General features: G+C 44.0%; 1 protein-coding gene and 1 long non-coding RNA gene across 2 annotated transcripts in view; one reads left to right on the top strand and one right to left on the bottom strand.

The window, feature by feature from the left end:
• The window catches only part of LOC144319558 (uncharacterized), a 65,251-nt gene that overhangs the window by 6,071 nt on the left and 39,594 nt on the right, over positions 1 to 19,586 (top strand). The gene's annotated exons all lie outside the window — the stretch shown is intronic.
• The window catches only part of MYH16 (myosin heavy chain 16), a 63,923-nt gene continuing 51,539 nt past the window's right edge, over positions 7,203 to 19,586 (bottom strand). The window contains exons 37-43 of the mRNA XM_077907818.1: positions 16,883 to 17,075; positions 15,647 to 15,850; positions 14,536 to 14,661; positions 13,395 to 13,565; positions 12,588 to 12,788; positions 11,352 to 11,579; positions 7,203 to 7,602 (exon numbers count right to left, since the gene is read on the bottom strand). Of these exons, the coding sequence (XP_077763944.1) occupies positions 11,379 to 11,579; positions 12,588 to 12,788; positions 13,395 to 13,565; positions 14,536 to 14,661; positions 15,647 to 15,850; positions 16,883 to 17,075 (1,096 nt within the window). The 3' untranslated portion in view covers positions 7,203 to 7,602; positions 11,352 to 11,378. The remainder of the gene's footprint in view (positions 7,603 to 11,351; positions 11,580 to 12,587; positions 12,789 to 13,394; positions 13,566 to 14,535; positions 14,662 to 15,646; positions 15,851 to 16,882; positions 17,076 to 19,586) is intronic.

Raw genomic sequence — 19,586 nt, 5'->3', positions numbered from 1 at the left:
TGAGCATGATCCAATAGCGGCATCTATTTACTACTCAATAGAACAAAAGGCTGACCTCCCCCAAGTAAGAGATAATTCCTCCCACTTGACAGCCTTTGAACTGGAACATTGGCTCTTTCTGGTTGTACAGCTGCTCTGGCCTTCAGACTTGAATAGGAATGTCAACTCTGGGGACTCCTGGGTGGCTCAGTGGTTGAACATCTGCCTTTGGCTCAGCATGTGATCCCGGAGCCTTGGGATTGAGTCCCACGTCAGGCTTCCTGCATAGAGCCTGCTTCTCTTTCTGACTATGTCTCTGCATCTCTGTGTGTGTGTGTGTGTGTGTCTCTTATTTATTCATTTATTCATTTATTTATTTATTCATTAGAGATGCACACACAGAGTCCAAAAATCTAGGCTCATTCTCTGATGTTCTCTTTTCTCTTGGATTTTGACCTGGTATTTACTATCATATTGCTCTCTCTTATCTTTGAGTAGATACTTTGTATATTTTTTCCACTTTTCTAGTTATCAGGAGTAGGAGAGTTGTCCATCACCCTAATTCTCCATTACCAGAATCATTTGGTAAGTAATTATTTTTAAAAATTGCTCTATTTGTCTACTTCATTTTGCTAAATTGTGTTGCATTAATTATATATCTTTAACACATTATCACATTGTTTATTTGCTTTGCAGTATGTTTGTTGCAGGTTAAGGGAATATTTAATTCTCATCTAATATAATGTATATCATTGCATACTGCTGGCAAATGTAATCACTGTGGAGTTTGTTAAGTGTTAAATAATTAGGTATGATACATGTAAACGTGTAAAATGTGTATATTATGTGGAAATTTTGGAGAGTTTTGTTTTATAGGTTTAAAAGGGTTTTTTTGGTTTATTTTGGTTTGAGTACTTTTGACACCACCCCCGTTCCCAATTTAAGAGGGTTTAAGTGATAATTTAGAGAAACTGGTTAGAATTTTTGGGCAGGCAGTGCATGCATTCTTATTTCTCATTTAAAATAATCTAATAGGCTTCTTGGACCTTAGACTTATTTTCAGAAATGGATTAACCTAGGATGACTATAGTTCTAATTGTAGTATGTAGCATATCTTTGCTTTTGTCTGCTTATATTTCAGATATATTTGTGGGCTGCTTCTTTTGTCACAGATCCAAATGAAACTGTTAGAGAAAAGTTAACTAATTCTACATCTGGAGGGAAGCTGACCAACACAAAGATTGTCTCTCCAGGAACAAATTTAAAGTTGTAGAAAATTGCAAGTCTGGTGAATATTTTTGAAGAGCATGGAATGAAATGGCTGGTTTACTTATGAGCATAACTGTTCTTGTTTGGTTGCTGCCTCTGGGCCTGAACTTCATTTTTTTTTTTTTTTTTTTTTAATGATAGGCACACAGTGAGAGAGAGAGAGAGGCAGAGACACAGGCAGAGGGAGAAGCAGGCTCCATGCACCGGGAGCCTGACGTGGGATTCGATCCTGGGTCTCCAGGATCGCGCCCTGGGCCAAAGGCAGGCGCCAAACCGCTGCGCCACCCAGGGATCCCTGGGCCTGAACTTCAAATGCTGATTAACTCAAGTTTTGCCTCCCTCTGCACACACTCCCAAAGTGATCAGACACGGGCTCTCAGCTCCAATGACTGTGCATAACTTGCTGACCCTCAGATGTGTGTCTCACTTTGTTCCTGACCTTTGGTAGTTCTGACACTGAGTTCTTCCATCTAGTATCCATCAGTTCCCCCCTTACCCTCTCCCTCCCTCCCTTTTTAAAGATTTATTTATTTATTTGAGAGAGAGAGAGAGAGAGAGAGACAAGTGGGGGGAGGGGTGGAAGGAGAGGGGGAGAGAGAGAATCTCCAGCAGATTCTCCAATGAGCACAGAGCCTCTTCTGAGACCCTGAGATCATGACCTGAGCCAAGAGTTGGACACTTAACCTACTGAGCCATCCAGGTGCCCCTATTTGTTGAACCATTTGTAAGTCACAGACATCGTGACTCTTCAGCCCTAAATACTTTAGTATTTATCTTGAAGAACAAGGACATTCTTTTACATAACCATAATATAACAATCATATTGAGGACATTTAACATTAATTCAGTATTATTATTTACTATCAAAATAATTAGCATAAGTTAATTATAAAAATTATGTAATACATAAGTTTGTTGTAAGTTCATATTCAAATTTCACCAATAATATTCTTTTTTTTAAAAGATTTTATTTATTTATTCATGAGAGAGGCAGAGACATAGGCAGAGGGAGAAGCAGGCTCCATGCAGGAAGCCCGATATGGGACTCGATCCCAGAACCCTGGGTTCACATCCTGAGCCAAAGGCAGATGCTCAACTGCTGAGCCACCCAAGCGTCCCTCACCAATAATATTCTTTCCAGAAATTTCTTTTTTTCTTTAACGATTTTTTTTTTAATTTTTTAAAGTAATCTCTACATCCAACATGGGGCTCGAACCCACAGTCCTGAGATCAAGTCACACACTCCACTCACTGAGTCAGCCAGGCACCCCTCAATTTCGTTTTTTCTTTTTTTTTTTTTTTTTTACTTTTTTTTTTCAATTTCTTTTTCTTGATCCTAGAGCCAATCTAAGATCATTTGCCGCATTTAACTATCATGTTTCTGTAGTCTAATATGAAATAGCTCCTTACCCCCCCCCTTTTTTTTTTTTTGCATTTCACAACATTGACAGTCTTAAAGAGTCCGCACCAATTATTTTATAGAATATTCTTTGGTGGGGGTGGACACCACCCTAATCAAATGATCAAACTCAACATCACAAAGTGGCACACATTGACTTCATGTGTCTTCTGGTGTGATGCAGTGGACACAACTTTGCTTATGTTGTATTCTCTGCCCCAAATAAACATAATCTGAATTGAATTATGACAAACCTCTCTTGCCCTCCGAATAAAGTCCACACTCCATAACAAGTCATCAAGGTATCTATGCTCTGTCACCTTCATCTCTTACCATGTCCTCTATGTGACGAGCAGTCCACACATCACCTTTACCCTCTTGACTCCCCTACTTTTGTCTGGGTGGCTGTCAGGGAGACCAGGCCCTTCCTTAACCTTGGGAATGAGCCTCAAATGTTCCTTGCCTTAGGTGGCAACCCCATTGCCATTTGCTGCTAATTGGTTTAAGGATGGGCATGTGACCCATTTCTGCCAATCAGGACTCAAGTCTCCTAGGGAGGAATAAATATGCTCCCTGATAAAAAGGATGATGAAGAAGTCTTTTTTTTCCTTGTCCTTTTTTTTAGATTTTATTTATTCACGAGAGACACACAGAGAGAGGCATAGACATAGGCAGAGGGAGAAGCAGGCTCTCTGTGGGACCCTGGGATCACAACCTGAGCCAAAGGTAGATGCTCAACCACTGAGCCACCCAATGCCCCCTTCTTTTCCTGTCTTAAACATGGTTGTGGAAAGATAGGATGTGGCAAGGTGGAGACCTGGGTTTCTCACACTGAACTAATTCAATTCCCAAACTGTCTGTGATGCAGGGTTGGCATGTAAGATCATTGAATGTCTCTGCAGCTGTTGCTCATGTGCTGCCACCTGCCACCAAGCGCGCTCTTAGCTGGTCCTCCCTACTCCCACTTACACTTCCCACATGCTCCCCTCCACTTTGAGGGAGAGCAACTCCTATTCATACTTAGGCTTCAGCAAAGACATGATTTTCCCCAGACTGCCTTCCTTTATCTTCCAAAATGGGGGTGAGTGTCTCTCTTGTACCTGTTCCCACGGTGGCCTTCCTAATTGCTAAACCTAATGCTTATAATACACTTTTCCCTTTGGTCTAAATGCCTGGCTACTATTTTGCTGCCTATATTTAAAGGTTTTGGGTAGCCTGGGTGGCTCAGCGGTTTAGTGCCTCCTTCGGCCCAGGGCGTGACCCTGGAGACCCAGAATCGAGTCCCATGTAGGGCTCCCTGCATGGAGCCTGCTTCTCTCTCTGCCTGTGTTTCTGCCTCTCTCTCTCTGTCTTTCATGAATAAATAAATAAAATATTAAAAGAAAATAAATAAAAGTTTTGTGAATTTTTTTTAAATGTGTGTAGAGAAAAGTTTTATGGAAAAAAAAAAGTTTTATGGAATCAATGCTCCAAAGCTGCAGGATACATTTTTTGTTAGTCTAAGCCAGGGTTCTGGAAGTAAAGGGAAGAATAGTCCCTTCTAATAGCCAGCAGGTTTCCTTCCAGTCTTGTGATTTTACTGTAACTCAAGATTGGCCTTTTCACAACAGATCTCCAGCCCCAATTCCTGGTAGCCTATGGGTGGAAAGGTCAAGGGGTCTTTGTGATGATTTTGTGATTTCTGGAAGCCCCAAAGGTTTACTCCTTGGGAAGATCCAGACTTTCTGGTTTCCGTACAGGGCTGCAGGGTTGGTTCACATGTGAAAGGAGGAGGAAGATAATTAGTATTTTTTAAAATAGATTTTATTTATTTATTCATGAGAGGCACAGAGAAAGACAGAGACACAGGCGGAGGGAGAAGCAGGCTCGCAGGGAGCCCGATGTGGGACTTGATTCCAGGTCTCCAGGATCATGCCCTGGGCTGAAGGTGGTGCTAAACTGCTGAGCCAGCCAGGCTGCCCAATAATTAGTATTTTTTAATGTACCTGGGATTTGTTTTTAATCAGATGTGGTAAGACATACAGATATGGAAATGATTGTCATGAGGGAAGTTTTTATACTCAGACCCATCCCTAGATAAAGGAGGCATGTCATGTCATGCCACTCAGGGCCATGTGAAGAAGTGCCAGTATAGGCCAGCAGGCAGAAAGAGCAAGGGAAAGTGTGCACACAAGTCTTTTCTGTGGTTTCTTTGGGAAGGAATGGGTGAGACAAGGTAGGCAGGCTTAGGATTGGCTAGTTTGAATAATTTCAGTAGATTCTGGAGTACAGGAGCTGTCCCTAATTGTCTTGTATCTGGCCCTGGGACGATGAGGGCAGAAGAATAATGCCTCCTAGAATATAAAAGCAGAACAGAGGAGATAATTTGGAGTATGGACTCTGGATTGGCTAGTCTAGATGAAAGCCGTTTGCTGTCTATAAGAATCGGCAAGCTCTGGAAGAGGCATATCTCCTCAGTCAGGGAGACCTCAGATGGCAGAGTATCAAGAATACAGAAAGAAATAATATACAGTTAAAATAATCAGTGATACAAAATTTAGCAGCCTTGAAAGCTAGTCCCAAACGTTTAGCAAAACCATTTAAATAGTCTTTGCTCCATTTACTCTGCAGAACCTGGTGCCACTGCCCTGATTTTGGTCTTCATGCATACTAATTAATGCTATTATTTTCTAAGGCCATAGATTATATCCTTTTAGGCCTTAAAGCCATTCTGAAATTATAATGTCCTTAGGCAAAAACAGCATATGTGGCTAAATGAAATCCATGTTCTTATAAATACTGGATCAGAAGCCTTTCCTAATTCTACTCAATGAAGAATTTTTAGGTCGCTGTTAACTGAATGGTCTTGGGCAAGTCACTAAGCCCACTTACATCTGCTTCTGCCCCTGCTCCCTATCCAGCAAAGTGAGGAGCTGCTCTGAAATTCACCACATGTGGGGAGACCATGGATAGACTATCCACCAGGAAACAATGATGAGGTCTTAAAACTTCATGGAATTCCCCTTGCATTTCTCTAGTAAGAGGTCTCTTGATGTAGGCTGCCAGACTGACAAGCCGGGCCAAGCTTCCTTTGGGAGATGAAATGTTAAGTCCTACAGAATGCTAGAAGAAACTTGGCAAGTGTGTAAGTGTTGTGCATAATAGGCTCTATGCCAGGTTATCTTGTTTAAACTTCACATTCCTAAGAGGCAGATACTGTTATTATTCCTCATTTAATGGTTGAGAAAATAAGTGGTGAGATAGGTTAAGTTGCCCACGGTCCCACTGCTGAGAAAGTGGAACCCATGTTTGTCTGACTTCAAAGTATAAGAATTAGACTTATTTTATGTAATTACAGAGGTAAAGAGTAAATCAAAATGAGGGCAAAATACAAGGAGACATATTCTGTCTCCATTTTATTTTGAACCATGATTGTCAGTCAAAACTGCAATGGGCTGCCCTTTTTCACTGGAAGGATTCAGGTCCAAGTTGAATTAATTTTTTTAGAGATGTTATGGAGGGGAATCTCCAACTGGCTGAGAATTGGACTAGACACTTGAATATCCCTTTGAGCCCCAAGATTCCAATATGTTTAATTCTATGATTCTGTGACTTAGTGTCTCCCAGGAAATTCACACAAAGCAGTTGGAGACCCTACCACCAGAGGGCAGTGTCTTCACATTTGATCCATTTGCACAGAAGGAACCCAATGGTTCCTAGTGGGTACCGGTGTAGAACCCTCACAAGGGTGAAATGGGGCAGTGTGGAGAGAGAGAGAGGGAGTCACAATGGCATGTTAACATCCCTTCCTTTACCAGCTGAACAATGATTTTTCTCTCTGCCAGGGCATTGGAGAGAGGTCAGAATGCTTAAAGCCAAAGGGAAGACACCATTTCTAGAGAGCTAGGAAGAGGTGTGATCTGGGGGCTATGTACTGGCAGGGAGCCCTCATGGTGCTGTCTCCTCCAATCCTGCACTCCAAAGACTAGGAAAGTGAGGGGAGGAACGGGGTCTAGGATATTAAAGGTGACAACAAACCCTCTCGCACTTGGGAAGGTTGAAAGACCCAGGAATATTCAGCCTTGGAGAAGAGAAGTCTTAGAGGGTCATGAGAACTATCTCCCATTGACGACCTTCTGCAAGGTCTAGGTATCAAAACCAGGGTTAAAAAGTAGATGGTGCCAGGGGGAAGGTCTCAGCTTGATTTAAGGAAGAACTTAAATCTTAATTCAAGGAAAAGCTTGCCTGTGTCTGAACATCTTGGGAGATGCTGAGGTAGAGAGCCTGTGGGGGCCTTGTGTGTCTTTAGCCTGGATGGAGCCTATAACATCCATTCAGGGATTCTATAGTTTTCTCAGCGTGATGAAACCTTGATAGTCTTCATATCTTTGATCTACCCTTTCAAATTTGCAGTGAACCTTACCAAGACTGCATAGTTCTCATGGTTTCCAATAGATGTAAGCCTGTGAATTAGAATATAGGAGTAAAACAGAATTCTGACATATTATAAAAATTTCCCTTGGATTCGCAAGCCTTATAAAAATAAAATTTCATTGCTAATACACAATCTCCCGTCTATTTTTCAGGTTTCTTTATTTAAGCTGCATTGGGACAGGGCATTAAAACTGTCCACATGAGGAATTGCTTGTAGAAAACAGCCAGGGCACACAGACATTACATATTCCGTCTTTGACATGAACATGTAGGATCTCAACTAAAACAGATCCATAGTTACTGTTATCCAAGTGCTTACACAGCTTGATGCAGTCTCAGAGAAGACACACTAATTTTAGTTCCTCTAATGGCTGGGTATTTACATCCTCAGACTCTTTTCCCCCACAGCTATCTTTATTCCGTAGCACCTGTCTCTTTCTGGCTTGTGCTTCCTTTTGCATAGTAAACATTCTCAGGATATCCAGTTTTCTATTTTCATATGTTTTCCCTCTCAATGGTCTGCTGTTGAGATCTGTGTCACCCTGGAAGAAAAAAAGAGAGGGTAAAAACATCCTTATGAACAGAGCTGGGGGTTCTAACATCTTTGCCTCCTTCTTGCTAGAGAGACGGTGTCCCCAAAATGCCTGGGCTACAGCTGTACAGGCTTCCTTTCTCATAATGGACACCATTATTGGGTCATAGCTAGTTAATTCTGTGTGAGGTTGTGAAGGTTTAGAGACACCTTTGGGTCTGGGGTACCCAACTGGGCCTGGACTCCATACAGGCCATCAAGAGGGTTGGAGTGTGGTCCCCTGGGATACAGTGCTCACCACAAGCTGGCCTGTGGGGTCTCATGGGGGACCCACAGTCTTGTTTTGCCATTGTGATAAGTCTTCCTAAGAAAGAAAAGCCACTGCTCGTCACATTCCACACATGGATTTTAAAAATTAACAAGATTTCCTTAGAGAAATTATGGACTACTTGTACCCAGGGGGGCCCTTCAGAGCCTCACACATGCATGTCCTGCTAGCTTCATCTCCCACCACATCCAGCACCCTCCCCTCTTCTTGAGCTCCTCTTCCCTGGTCACACTGTTCCCTTGTAAGAATCCAGCCTCTGCACTTTGGTATATGTTGGGTCTTCTGTCTGGAGTTCCTTTCTTTCCTTCTCTAGCTGGTGAGAGATCAATTTACTTATTCTTTTCAATTTCCATTAAAAATTTTGTTCTCTTTCATTTATTTTACTTAATATAAGAAACTAATACATTTATAAAATACTTTGATCATGCATTTGGATGTCATGGCAGTAACGATTGATATAAAAATTTCTATAAACTTCCTTTCAGTTTCTGTACTTTTGTTGTTTTGGGCAAGTAACAAACAGGGACCACTCATTGAGTGGCACTGCCTTAGACATTTCTTAGACTTTTTCCTCAATGGAGCTGCTCTACCCAGTCACCTCAGGTTAAACCAGTCACTCCTTCCCTGTGATCCTTTCCAGTGAGATGCAAACACAGCATCACAGAGCATTTACTCACAGCCTTGTGTTGATGTTTGCTTTTACCTCTCCACCGGATTCTGAGCTCCCTGAGGGAGAACTAACTAACTTTCTTTCTTTCTTCTTCCTTCCTTCCTTCCTTCCTTCCTTCCTTCCTTCCTTCCTTCCTTCCTTCCTTTCTTTCTTTTTCTTTCTTCTTTCTTTCTTTCAAGATTTTATTCATTTATTCATGAGAGACAGAGAGAGAGAGACAGAGACAGAGACACAAGGCAGAGGGAGAAGCAGGCTCCATGCAGGGAACCCAACACGAGACCTGATCCCGTGTCTCCAGGATCACACCCCAGGCTGAAGGCGATGCTAAACCGCTGAGCCACCCGGGCTGGCCAGGACATTCTTTCTTACTCATTTTTCATATCTGTATCTCAAAGTCCAGACCTAGCCCATATTCAGAGATTGGTCAATATTTGTGGGACTGAATATAAAACCACTTTGGAAAATTAAACTCTTGTGGGGTCTTGGCTCAGTGTTGACTCATACTAGTTTGCTTAAGACATTTCATGGCTGCTGACGGCAACAAGGGGAAATGGGATAAAAGAGCCTCATCACCTCTGGATGCTGTTAGCAGGCCCATGGCCTCATGGTTTAGAGACAGAGCAGTTGGACCAAGATCAGCACCCCAGAAATAAACAGTCACCAAGGCAGGGCAGGGGCTCTGTTTCATAAGATGGCAAATCCTGGAGGCTGAGACTTAGAAGGACCTCCTGAGTCTGGATGGTACAGGGAGCCTCCCAAGTCACCCCTACCAAAATGAGAGTTCAACAGAAGGGACTCCTTTCAGGTTTTTGCCCAGAAAGGAGATGGTTATACATTAGTTGTAGTATTCATCCAAAGACAAGCCTGTGGTTTCCTTCACGTCGTGAGCTAATCATTATTAAAAATTAGAGAATTAGGAAAAAGATTGTCTCCTATCTTTTGTTTCCTTCCTAAGCAAATGGTAAGAAAAGGCTCAGCTTGAATTCAAAAGTCAATGGGGTTATCACTTTGGACTAAAACTCGACCTGATCCAGTACTGAGAGGGAGCTATAAGTGAGTGGGGAAGTTTACCCTCATTGGGGGGCTAATCCATCTGGATTTTTTAAAAAAAATATTTTACTTACTCATGAGAGACACAGAGAGGCAGAGACCTAGACAGAGGGAGAATCAGGCTCCCAGTGGGGTGCCTGATATGGGACTCAATCCAGGACCCTGGGATCATGACATGAGCTGAAGGCAGATGCTCAACCACTGAGCCACCCAGGTGCCCCCCATCTGGATATTTGAACACAAGGCCAGAACAAAATTCCCATAATCCATGGAGATTGGACCATTGGTATACTGAGACTTCAGCCCCATTCCTCCCAACCTAAACCAAGTCCTTGATCTTGAGTTGTCCTGCTTAATTCTAAACAGAGGGCAGCCCTATTCATCTCCATAGTAATTAAAAGAAAAGACAGCTTGCCTTTCCATAGCACCAGGCTTGTATGACCATGAGCAAGTCACTGAACTTCTCTGAGCTCATTTTTCTCACCTGACAAATGGAAATATTTATATATCTCCTTACTATAGGATAAATAAGTTAGTGAAAAACATTACCATATACCTAGGTGTGGTAAAAGGAGAAATTTCTGTTCCCTGGCTCTGTGTTTCTGTAAGGGGAGATTCCTGCTATAGCACTCGTTCTAATATACCTGAGCATACATCTGATCACTGGTCAAACCACAGATGCTGGGCCCTCTTCCAGTAACTTCTGATTCACCAGGTCTGGAATGGAGCATAGGAATTTGCATTTCTAACAATTTCCCAGGTGATGCTGATGTTGCTACTGGTCAAAGGACCACCTTTTGGGGGAACCACTGCTCTGAAATTATGTTCTTCCCCTTTCTCCTCATCTTTCCCTTGCTCCTCTCATGGGAAGAGGAGTGATTTGTCCTGTGTTTTGAAGAAGAAAGCAGGGAGGAAGGGATTAACCCCATGTAGTCTCTCCTTTTGGCTCTGCCTATAGGGGTGATGAGTTCTAGTTATCCCTCCCCTTGGAGTAGGAGTTGCTCCTTATGGAGCAGGGCTCTGGTTGTTCAGTTCTGCAGGTACCTTTAATTCTGGAGTGGAAAAAAGGATGCCCAGGTTGGATACCTATTAAATTCTTAATCTAGAATTATAATAAAACTAACGTTTTGACTTTTATATATTTATCTCCTATATTTTTTTTCTCAGTTCATTCTGAATCAAAGAATAAAGGACTATTTTACATTGTCCCCCTGTAGGTGGTGCTTAGAAATTGTCACTGCAACTATTACTACTACTACTACTACTACTACTACTATTATTATTTCCTTAATGTAAGAAATCCAAATTCAACCAGTATTGATGAAATCCTCGAGAATAAAGATATTGTGGGGATGTGAAAGATGAATACACACCTATACGCTTGTAAACATCCCTAAGGTTCTCCAGTGAAAACCAGCATTAGCGCCTTTCTGCCAGGCCTTGTGTCAAGTGGCATCAGGCATGGCACCTGCCTTCAAAGAGCTTCTACCCAAATGGGGGAGCATCATGACCACTAGCACTTGTGTTACAGATAGCACCATGCCTGAGGGCTTTGAGAATGCAGAGAGGGAGTGTTGCAGCTGAAGGGACAGGAACTTAGGAATTCCCATTGCATGAGATCAGGGTGTGGCAGACAGGAAGCATGGAAATTGGAAGGAACAAAGCAGGAGCAGAGAAGGTAAACTTAGAGCATGGGCATTGCCACACCTACTGGCTGTAGGCTGGAACAAGGAGAACCTCATTCCTCAGAAAGGGTTTTGGAGGACCCTGTCTTGGACACTTGAATGATCTCCACAGAGGTGATGCCTTTGCCAGCCACGCGGTGTCTGGTGCGCAGCTTGTTCAGGGCAGTCTCCGCCATGCCGGCCCGCTCCTCGGCATCATCCAGCTCATGCACTGTCTTTCTGTAGCGAGCCAAGGTCTGGTTGGCCTGCTCCTCCTGTGACAAAGGCATGGTGGAAAACATAGTGTAAACCTGGCCTTTTCTGGTTAAATGTGCATAATTGGTTTTACATAGACATGTAAGAATTCAGTCTTTCAATACTTTCAGCTAATTCTGTTTTGTCCTTGACATCTGTATCTCTAAATAAAATGTGCTCTATTGGTGCTTCTATAATTTGTGGTTTTAGGCATCAGCTAGTGGTGCCCCACTATGAAAGATGGGGATTTAGTGCTTTCCCTAGCCCTTCCCACACATCTCCCATCCCCTTGTCTCCCCAGTAGAGTCATAGTGCTGTTTGGGTTAGAACCATATTAACCATAAGCCTGGTCTTTATTGAGCTTTTTGGGAAAGGCATTGGTTGTGTGAGTGGCTGGTGGATTCAATGTGGTAGCCCCAGAATTGGCAGTGAACAGTGGCAAGGTCAAATTTCTATGTTGGGTGGGGGTTGAGGGGTGGTTGGTGCTGGTTAGTGGATGTATGGCATAGGATAGAGACTTGAAGCCATCATTTGCTGACCATTTGGATTTTAACATTTACTAACATGACATAAATATCCCACCCTGGGCTATTTCCTCACCTGTGGAATGGACTAAAAATATCATTCTTCCTGCCTCGTGTTGGGAGGATCAAATAAGGGAAGGGTCTTGTGTTTAACAGTGTGAGCGGGAGAGAGAAGTTATCCTGGCAAAGGCCATAGGTGGCAGTGGAAGTAGGATGAAGGCAGCTAAGACCTTCCCCAGTTTTAGAGCACACCTTGCAGTGAGTACCTGATTTAGTTTGGATGTTCTTAGGAGATATTTGCATTTTCTACATGTTCTTAGCTCCTGTGGGTAGTGTCCGGTCTTCTTCCAACATGATAGCGAGAATGAAGTGCCATGAACATGGAGCTCATGGGGGTCATTCTTTGGCCAATACCTGATTCCTTCCCTGTGGTTCTTTCTAACCAAGTCTTGAGACCTGGGCTGGGGAGGGAGAGTATATTAGAGACATGCGGCGAGCACCTACCGCTTCTTCAATCTGCCGCTTGTAGACCTTCAGCTTGTTCTGCAGCTTCTCCACCAGCTCCTGCATGCGCTGGTTGGTCTTGTGGTCCTCCTCCGTCTGGAAGACCAGCTCCTTGAGGCGGCGCTCATTCTTCCGCAGTGTCTTGACTGTCTCCACATGCTGTTTCTGCTCACCATCCAGTTCTGTCTCTAGTTCCTTGATCTGAGGGGAGAAGAGAGGAACGTGGCTGAGGGAATGCAGGTTTTTGAACTTGGGAGCTCAGTGGTCTTGGGTTGGGGGATATCACAGCTGCCATGTCCACTTCCTCCCCAGAAGAGGGCCGGCAAGGCCTGGACAGGAGGGTCAGGTGGTTCTGCCTTTCATACACCTGCTGTGGTTGTTAGATGGGTCCCTTTCCTGAGCCTCAGGTATCTTCCTCTGGGAAGTGGGGGAGACAGGGGCTGGACAAGGTGACCAAACCTCCTGGGCCCGTCTAGCTCCGCCACCCCAAGGGTGAAGGCTAAGGCTTGTTGTTAGTAATAGGGAAGAACAATGATGGAAACAGAATAGGAACAGAGATGGAGGAAGAATCCTGGGACCTGCCCTGCTTGGGGGTGGAGCACATTCTGAGGAAAAGATGACAGGGAAAAGGAGGAGAAACCTTTATATAAATAAATTACAGCTCTTGTCTCAATTTCCTATTCCGTCCTAGCATCTGAATAACCCATTCCCTCATCAAGTGCCAGGCATGGCGTCTTTTGGGAAAAGGCCCCTGCCCAGTCACGTCTCCCCTTTCTCTCTCCAGGCTCAGCTCAGGGGCATCCTTACCCTGGCTTCCAGTTTCATGATTGTGCGTTTCCCTCCTTTCAGAGCCAGCTGCTCAGCTTCCTCCATCTTGGCCTGCAAGTCTTTGATGGTGATCTCATAGTTTTTCTTGATTTTCTCCAGGTGCATGCAGTGGTCCTGCTCTTGCCGGAGTTCTTCTGCCATGCGGGCGGCCTGTGGGAAGGGAGAAGCATGGCCTGGGGCTCTCCAGCCACTCTTTGCTGTCTCCTCTATGAGGCACACAGCACAGAGGGTGGGAAAAGCACAGAAATGGAGGAGGAAAATGAGGGTCTACATCCAGCCCCTGTGCGGCCTTCAGCAAGTCATTTTACCCTCTCATTCTTGTATTCATTCCATAAATATTCACAGAGGATCTGCATACTGAGTATGGGTCTGTGCTCTCCAGACACAGCACCATTTAAGACCAGCAGTGTTCCTGAGCTCCTGGCATTTCAGTCAAGTGCAAGGAGCCTGGCAATAAAATCTTTTTGAAGATGGGTCCCTTTTGAAGATGGGTCTTCTTCATCTTTAAAGTGGGGTACATGGTGTCTGCCACTCAGGGTCGTGTGAGCACCCAAACCGATACTCCTTTCATTAATGCTCTCCTCAAGGCTATTTTTTTTTTTTTTTTAATTTTTATTTATTTATGATAGTCAGAGAGAGAGAGAGAGGCGCAGAGACACAGGCAGAGGGAGAAGCAGGCTCCATGCACCGGGAGCCCGATGTGGGATTCGATCCCGGGTCTCCAGGATCACGCCCTGGGCCAAAGGCAGGCGCCAAACCTCTGCGCCACCCAGGGATCCCTCCTCAAGGCTATTTGAATGCTCCTCCTTGCCACAAGGTCTATCCACAAAAGCCCATTTTCAATGGCTCCTCTGACCCATGCACCTGGCCTCAAGCTCTGATCTCTCCCATGGTCATGTGTAGCTTGTAATTATTCCTTATTTTCATGTGTTTGGCTTTTCAGAGAATCCTCCAGACTCCCCAGAGGAAGGCCCACAGCCCTCCCAGGAAGGCGCTAGCACAGTGACCTTTGAGGGGAGAGGGTGGGCTTCCCTTCCAAGGGTGGCCTGGTTCTCAGCAGGCAGCCTGGCCTTAGTGCCCAGGTCCCTTTCCACCAGCACCAGGGAATGTGCACACTTACATCAGTCATGGCTTTCTTGGCCCTCTCGTCGGCCGAGCGGAACTCACTGATGAGCTCCTCATGTTCACTGGAGATGCGTTGGACATCTGACTCTAGCTTGCGCTTGACTACAAGGAGGCTTTGGTTCTGAAGGAGAAAATGAAGACATCGCCGTGAGCCAGAAGTCTGCACAGCCCTTGCTGGATCCAGGAAGGAAAAACAACCCTCTCTCAGACACACTTTCCAAACCCCCCAACAGGAAATGGCCCTGGGCTCCCTGCTTGGAGTAGGGTCTCTCCCTGCATTTTGCTCTTGGTTTTAGAGGAGAACTTGTGTCACAAGGAGCCCAAGAATAATGTCATTTAGGCCTGGGGTGGGTCGCAGCTCTTGAACAATCCTGAACTCAGAGCTGGGAAAACCCAGGTTCACGCCCTAGTACTGCCACCTATGTGGATAAATTCTTTACCTCTAAGCTTTGATCTTCTCTCTACAATGGGGTTGCAATCCCTATATGTCCCATACACATTTTTTCTTCTGGTGAATTCACGTAAGATGCTAAGTAAGAATTAAGCTGTGCTTGTAAAGGATTATATCATAAGCAGCACTGGTGTTACCACTGGCAATAGATGGAAGTCCCCATTGTTGACCATGGATTCAACTCTCTGGGTCACAGTTTTTCATTTGTAAAATGAAAGTCAGACTTTGCAATATTCTAGATCCCTTCCAGTTCTGAAGTTCTGTCCTTGGTTACATTGAAGATAATGGTGATCCTTAAAATTGGCTAAATCATCAGAATCTCCTGAGGAGTTTGGATTTACAAGTTTAGATTTCTGGAGTCCCATCAGAGACCCAGTGGATCAGAATCCCCAGAGGAAAGTCTGGGAATGTTTGAAAGCTCTGGACAACATCATGCATGTAGTTCACCCTCTATGTGTGCACTGAATATGGTTAAGATTTATGTTACAGGGTTCCTGCCATAACAAGTGAAGTCTCTGCAGGTGTGTTCTGAGAATGTCCCAAGTGAGACATTCTATCTGCCTTGAAGTTCTGAAGGGTGCCCACTAGGTTTGGGCACCATTCTGGTACCCCAAGCATGAGTCTGCATAGCACTGCCAGCAAGCTGCCATCCTACCTGGATGTTGACTTCATTGTGCCGCTCGGTGATCTCCACCACCTCCTGCTCCAGCAGCTTGCGGGAGCGCTCGCTGCCCTCCAGGCCTGAGCGCACCTCCTCCAGTTCTGTCTGCAGCAGGCTCAGGCGCCGCTCCTGTAGGTTGTATTGCTCCCGCAGTTCCTCATGCTGCCGAGCATCCTCATCCATCTGGACCTGCAGGTCCTGGGGGGGTCAAGAGGACCTGGCTTGAGCCCACCTGTTGGGCCCTGGCAAGTCTGGGGCTGGCTGGGCCTGAGAGTGCTGTGACCTTTATGGACCGGGCTCAGCGGGGTGCTGGGGTAGGACTGGGAAGGTGGAGGCCATGGAGGAAGAGACAGTGAGGTGTAGACCTGCCCTTGGGGACAGGTTGAAGCTTAGCTGGCCAGGACCCCGGTGTCTAGAGGATTTGTCTAGTGGACGGTTAGCATGAGGTCAAGCCTTTTCTGATGACAGAGCACCTGGTGTTTCCAGCAGGGCCTTCTCATGGAGGCCTTCCTCCATGACCTTGACCATTATATCCCTGCTGGCTAATCCATCTCTCCTTTCTCCTGGTTCTGTTATTTTTCCAGAGCATTTATCACCTTTTTTAATACTACAGTTTTATTTATTTGTTGTTTATTGTCTTTCTGCAGGGATGTCTGTTTGTTGTGGCTATTCTTTTTTAATTTATTTTTTACTATTTAATAAAATTAATTAATTAATTTATTTTTTGTGGCTATTCTTATACCCCTAGCACCTAATGCAGTGCTTAGACTGGTCAAATATCCAACAAATATGTGCTGAATGCATAGATCCAGCTACAGATGCTTGAAAGACCAGCCCAATGACAGAGAAGGATAAAGGAAGGTTTCAACTCTATTTGTGTTTATGTCTTAAGGCGAGTGGTGGATATATGGGTGTGTATTATGTCCTGTATTTTTCTGTGCCTGAATTCACTTATAATAAGTCAGATATGGTTTTAAAAACCAAGACAGGACCAACATTCTGTCTTCCTCTTTTTCTCCCTCTTTTCAGTCATCCAGGATATGGACTTTGGTGATTAGGGCTTCTTGTTTATGCAGCCCCCAAGTCTCCTGCTCCCTGGACTGCCAGCCACCCCACATTTCACATCCATGCTTCCATCCAAGCTGCAGACATGTATATAGCTTCCCAGAAGCCTGCAGGCTGGGCAATGGCTTACTTTGTGATTAGTTCTTCCTCCTCCCAGGTTGCTACCTTGATTTGCTGCTGCAGCCTTTTCAATGTCTTTACAAGCTCGCTGTTGTTCTTGTTGGCATGGTCCAGCTGGATTTCCATCTCATTCAGGTCTGTCTCCATCTTCTTCTTGAGCCTCAGTGCCTCTGCCCGGCCCTTGGCCTCTGCCTCCAGGCTGGCCTGCAAGGACTCGATTGCTCGCTGGTGGTTCTTCCTGCAAGTCCAAACAGAGAAGACCTTGGCATGCTTGGCCCGCTGGTCAGGCTGTGCTAAGCCTCCCTAGGTAAGAGGTGTGGGAGCATCAACATGGACATGGCAACCATATTTGAAATTAAATTCTATCTCCCCTTAAACATGTGAGTGGGGGAGCATTGTGATTTGGGAAAAGAAACAGGTCAATGTTTACCACATATTTTTTGGGATCTCAATTCATGTAATATGCAAAATAGCCTTGTAAGGAAACGGAGGCTCTAAGATGACAAAAACATGCCAGAGGTTTAGCCTGCAATGGAGCCAGGATTTAAATCCAAATGCTAGCCTGTTTTAAGAATTACAACATGTGAGCTTTGGCCATACAAATTAGATTTAGCAGTCATCAGTTGATTGTATTTACTATGTTTAATTATATCATAATCAACATAATGAACATTTTCATAAAGCCCTCAGATAAGCTGTGTTAATCTCCTTTCATAGAAAGGGACCAGAGGAGGTAATGAAACACACACAAAAATATTTTTTCATTGAGGGAAATAAATGGATAGCATGCAAAGATCCTGTCACCTGTCCCATAGTATATTCACCTCTGTTTCACCCCTGAACACCTTCTATGTGCTTGCACATGACTGGATTTGCAGCACTTTAAGATGTATTCAATTTCTAGATTGGAGAAGGTATCTTGACAGTCTCAAAAGGGGACAAAATTTTGATTCACTTTGATTTAAAAAATGAATACAAGGAAAAACTATAAAACATGTTGAAAAAATTTAAAGAAGATCTAAATATATGGAAGGACATCCATGTTCATGGATCAAAAGACTTAATATTGCTAAGGTGGGGTTCACTGCAATCCCTATCAAAATCCTAGCTGACTTCTTTGCAGAAATTGACAAGCTGATCTTAAAATTTGTATAGAAATTCAAGGGACCCAGAATAACCAAAACAGTCTTGAAAAAAGAAGAGTAGAGTGGAGAACTCACACTTTCCAAATTCAAAGCTTATTACAAGGCTACAGTAATCAAGATATTGTGGTCCTAGTATATAGATAGACCTATAGATCAATGGAATTGGATTGGGTATCCCGAAATAAACCCTTATATTTACAGTCAATTCATTTTCAACAAGGATGTTAAGACCATTCAACAAGGAGAGAACAGTTTTTTTCAGAAAGTGGTTCTGAGACAACTGGATATCCACATGCAAAAGAATAAAGTCGGATCCCTCTTTCACACCTTCTATAAAAATTAACTCAAAATGCATCAAAGACCTAAATGTAAGAGCCTAAACTATAAAACTCTTACCTAATCTGGGAAACATAAGTAGACATCTTTGTGACTAGATTAGGCAATGGGTTTTTAGATATGACACCTAAAATACAAGCTACCAGGGCACCTGGGTGGCTCAATCCATTAAACATCTGCCTTCAGCTCAGATCCTATGCCAGGCTCCCTACTCAGTAGAGAATCTTCTCCCTCTACCTCTCTCCTCTGCTTCTGCTCTCTTTTTCTCTCATGCTAGCTCTCTCAAATAATAAACAAAACCTTAAAAAATAAAATACAAGCTACCAAGGAAAAAAAATACATTGAACTTCATCAAAATTAAAAACATTTGTGCTTCAGAGGATCATTAAGAAAGTGATAAGGCAGGGTGGCTCTTGATTTTGGCTAAGATCATGATCTCAGCGTCCCAAGATGGAGCTCTGCATGAGGCTCCTTGCTCAGCTGGGAGTCTGCTTGAGATTCTCTCCCTTTCCCTCTACCCCTCCCCTGATTTGTACACTCAGTCTCTCTCTCTCTCTCTCTCTGGAATAAATGAAAAATTTTAAAGACTTTATTCATGAGAGACACACAGAGAGAGACAAAGACATAGGCAGAAGGAGACACAGGCTCCCTGCGGGTCCCGGGATGCAGGACTCGATCCCAGGACCCTGGGTTTATGACCTGAGTCAAACGTAGACGCTCAACCATTGAGTAACCCAGGCGCCCAGCAATAAATAAATCTTTTTTAAAAAAATTAAGGGGGGCACTTGGGTGGCTCAGCGGTTGAGTGTCTGCCTTTGGCTCAGGGCATGATCCCGGCGTCCCGGGATCTTAAAACTCAATCATAAACAACCTAGTTTGTTTTTTAAAGATTTTATTTATTTATTCATGAGAGACACAGAGAAAGGAAGGGCAGAGACATAGGTAGAGGGAGAAGCAGGCTCCCCGCAGGGAGCCTGATGCGGAACTGGATCCCAGGACCCCGGAATCACGACCTGAGTCAAAGGCAGATGCTCAACCACTGAGCCACCCAGGCATCCCAAACAACCTAGTTTTTAAAATGGGCCGAGGACTAGAATAGACATTTCTCCATAAAAGGTGCTTGGCATCATTAGCTATAATGGAAATACAATTCTAAACCACGGTGATATGGCTATGATAAAATAGATAATGATAAATTTTGGAGAAGATCTGGAGAAACTATAGTCCTTAACACTGAGAATGTACAATGGTGCAACTGCTTTGGAAAA

This window comes from Canis aureus, chromosome 8, assembly GCF_053574225.1.
Source record: "Canis aureus isolate CA01 chromosome 8, VMU_Caureus_v.1.0, whole genome shotgun sequence".
Taxonomy (NCBI): Eukaryota; Metazoa; Chordata; class Mammalia; order Carnivora; family Canidae; genus Canis; species Canis aureus.
This window is presented reverse-complemented; position numbering and strand designations above follow the sequence as displayed.